Genomic DNA, 3,486 nt, shown 5'->3' with positions numbered 1-3,486 from the left:
ACTGCGTCAAAGGACCATCTTTGCCCTGAATGTGGAAAGCAATTTAAAACGAGTGAAGGTCTCCGACAACATGTCAATCAAGACCACAAACAGCCGTTTCGCTTTACTTGCGGGGTTTGCGAAAAAGGCTACAATAGTCTTTGGAACTATAGAGGGCACCTTGCGTCGCACGATAAGGCACTAGAAGAAAGTTGTCCCAAATTTAAGGCAACTTTCAGGTTCAAAAGCAGCTTAATTAATCATGTAAAGGCATGACTTTTGACACTAGTGTTGCGATGGTATTTATTTCGTTGTCAGATCCATGTTTCATGAAGCTGGCGACTTCTGGAGAAGGAGACGGCTTTGGCACAGATTTGAACACATATTCAAAATGCTGCTTCTGTTTCTTTAGACCACCTAATCCAAGAGCATCAAAACATGTACTCCCAGTCACACGTGCGAATGAACGAGCCTTGAACCAAGTATCTGTTCGTTGGTGAATTTTGGATGTGTCGGCCGATTTCAACTCCATTTTTGTGATATTTGGTTTGTTTATTCCCGATAAACACTGATAGTTGCTTTGACTTCCTAGGTCACACACCCTGCCGGAGCAATATAGTGAAGAAACATTATGTAGAATGGCAACTATGCGTCCCAAATTGTCAATAAGGTTCAGTGTTCGGGCAAAACAGGATTCCAGCCGGTATATGTATGTTTTGACAGCACTTATTGCAAATGAATACTTATTTTTTGTTGTGTCATTGATACACATTTTTTTCAGCTTTTCCAAGGATATAACTTTTTTAGTTTTGATAGGTCTTAGTTCTTTCAACCGATGGCTAAGAGTTGTAATCACCTTTTGAGCATTTGTGACGATATTTTCTTTTATATCCTCCGGTGAATCAGTTAAACTAGACAATTCCCTACATTCACATGATAAAACGATGGTCTCAAATTCTTGAACAAGTTTCAGGTCATCATTTAGAGCCGTTTGTCTTTGTGATAATGTCGGAGGACATTCGTATCCCCACAAATTGATATCTCCCATATCACCACTGTCAATGCCGGTGTTCACCTTCTTACCATCAAAACACACTTTGTATGTTTGCATCAGCGATCCATCATCATGCACTACTTTTATCATTTCATGAATAATTCGAGGCTTGACATTTGACAGTTCCTTTGATACATCCGTACCTTCAAGACAATTTCGGTTTGGAACGGCGAAATTAATCTCTGAAAGACCTGGGTCAATGGTAGTTGATGTATCTATTTCTTGTCCCTTATTTTTCAAACCCGATATAAAACTCAAAAATTTCCCTTTAAAAAGTTTTAGGCCAATTCTCCAAAACTGCTTAACGGCTGGCGAGTATCTCATCAAACGGGTGTCTTCCAAAGAGTACCACTGAACAACGTCCTGGAATAACAAGTATGCAATATTTCTCATTGGTAGTTTTTGTTCTACTTTTAGTTTATTGAACTTAATGTATGTTTCTAAATGTCCAGAGATTTTCAGAGTATCAATAACATCCGGTAGCATTTCAGTAAGAACTGTTAAAGGTTCATTTTCAAACACTTGAGATTTTTCGGAGAAAACCGATTCGAACGATGTCGCGGTTTCTTCCACAAAGTGTACGTCATTAGGCGTTTCTTCCTTCGACGCCTCATCGATAGATATGTTGGCAAAGGAATTGTGTAACGTTTGGTCTAAATCATTACTTTCTTGAACATCGGTTTGATCCTCTACCAATTCGTTTGCAGTTTTGAAGTCATAATTGCTTAGGGGTCGACTGCCATCTAAATTTTTTTAGCGTTTGCCAAGGAGATAAAGTTGAAGGGCGCCTAGAATTTTTTACTGTTAATGTATCATTGTTTGGGACAATAATTTTGTCTTCCAAATCTGCAGGGATGATGTTGTAGTTTTTTGTGTTCTCAATAAGCTTGTGTCCGTGGTTATGAAAGATTTTCACTTTTAGTATAGAGTTACTGTGGTTAATAATGGCGTGGTCAATTGTTTCTGCAAAAATATTGAATTTGTCCGCACAATAATAACATGCAAATGTGGCTGCCATCAGTTCTTGAATGTCAAGTGTGATGTCTGCAAAGAGGGCAAATACACTAAATTAATTCTAAATAATATCAACTGATCGTACACAAATATCTCGTCATTTCAGCAGCTGATCGTACAAAAACTCTCAATATTTCAACAGCTGAACGTACACAAACCTTACAGCTGATCGTACAAGTTTCTGTCGCATGAGCATGTATTTGATCTCGTATTATTCATATTTCAGTCACAATCATGCATGCACATTTTTGCTATATATATCTGAACATAATTACGGAACGGATTCCGATGTTTATGAATGTCTAAAACCATTCGTTCTTTTATCAATATGATCTCTTCCCTGGTGTTGGTGGTTTTTGGCTATGAGTTTTTTCGGATCAGAAGAGATATTTTACGTGAAATATATAACTTACGTTGCTAAGAAATTAGCAAGTGATGCATACATTATATATCTTTACACTATGGTTAGCTTTTTAAAAATTGGTACACAAAAAGACATATGAATAAGTGTTGAACTTGCCTGTGTCCAACGCAGAATGAGCGCCATGTGATCGTTTCACCGCTTCATAACTCACAGCTACGCGTACAAACTCAAATTTCGCAGCTAGTAGTACAAATCGATTATACACTGTGAATATACGAACTAAGTGGTTTTGATGAACGCATTTCCCGAGGACAATAAACAGGTGTTTAACATCAGGAAAAGTTTCACTGCTTTTTATGAACTTCGAACTATTTGTCATTTTTCTTTTGGTGTTTGCCTAAAAAATAACGTACATGATTTCATCCAACATCCTTTATGAATATAGAAGGTACTCTTTACATGAAGCTGTACATGTGAGATAATGGCTATAAATATATAGCATATCGTTGAACCACAGCACAAGTGCATGCATACAAGTAAACAAGCTTTTTGCTCATACCCTGGTATATACAAGTAATATTGCTGTGCACATACATATAATTCAGTTAATACAAAATAATCTTATCTTATCTTATAGAACTATAGGGGCTCAAACAAGTACCCTCTGCAAGCAAGAAAACCAAAACATCAGTTGTAGTGTCTTTGGTGTTCATAAACTTATATATTCAGAGTATCAGAGTATCCAACAGTACATGCACTTGAAACAAAGCTGGTATTTATATTGGCAAATTTATATTCACTCAATAATGCCAAATATGGATAGTTATGAAAAGGTACTGTACCTCTAGTCCCTCAAAGCATACAACTTCTTGTATTTTGATTGTACAAGGGCGATTCTGTTTCCTTCTCTTGCTTTTTGAATAAACATGATCTGATTCAACCTGGACATCATATAAAGTCTTATATCAGGATACAGTGTTCCAGCAGGTACACTACCTCTCTCAAGGCACAACATTTTCAAAAATGCTTCGATTCATTAATTCAACATTGAAATTACACACAGATTACCTAACAA

The 3,486-nt window shown here is 36.8% G+C and overlaps 1 protein-coding gene across 1 annotated transcript; it reads right to left on the bottom strand.

Annotated features, from left to right (window-relative positions):
* Positions 1 to 235: 235 nt before the first annotated feature.
* Positions 236 to 1,216, bottom strand: LOC117319918. The gene has a single exon (XM_033874626.1). The coding sequence runs from the start codon at positions 1,121 to 1,123 to the stop codon at positions 236 to 238; it is 888 nt and encodes a 295-aa protein (XP_033730517.1). The 5' UTR covers positions 1,124 to 1,216.
* Between the last annotated feature and the right edge of the window lie 2,270 nt (positions 1,217 to 3,486).

The sequence above is a fragment of the Pecten maximus genome, unplaced genomic scaffold (assembly GCF_902652985.1).
Source record: "Pecten maximus unplaced genomic scaffold, xPecMax1.1, whole genome shotgun sequence".
NCBI lineage: Eukaryota > Metazoa > Mollusca > Bivalvia > Pectinida > Pectinidae > Pecten > Pecten maximus.
This window is presented reverse-complemented; position numbering and strand designations above follow the sequence as displayed.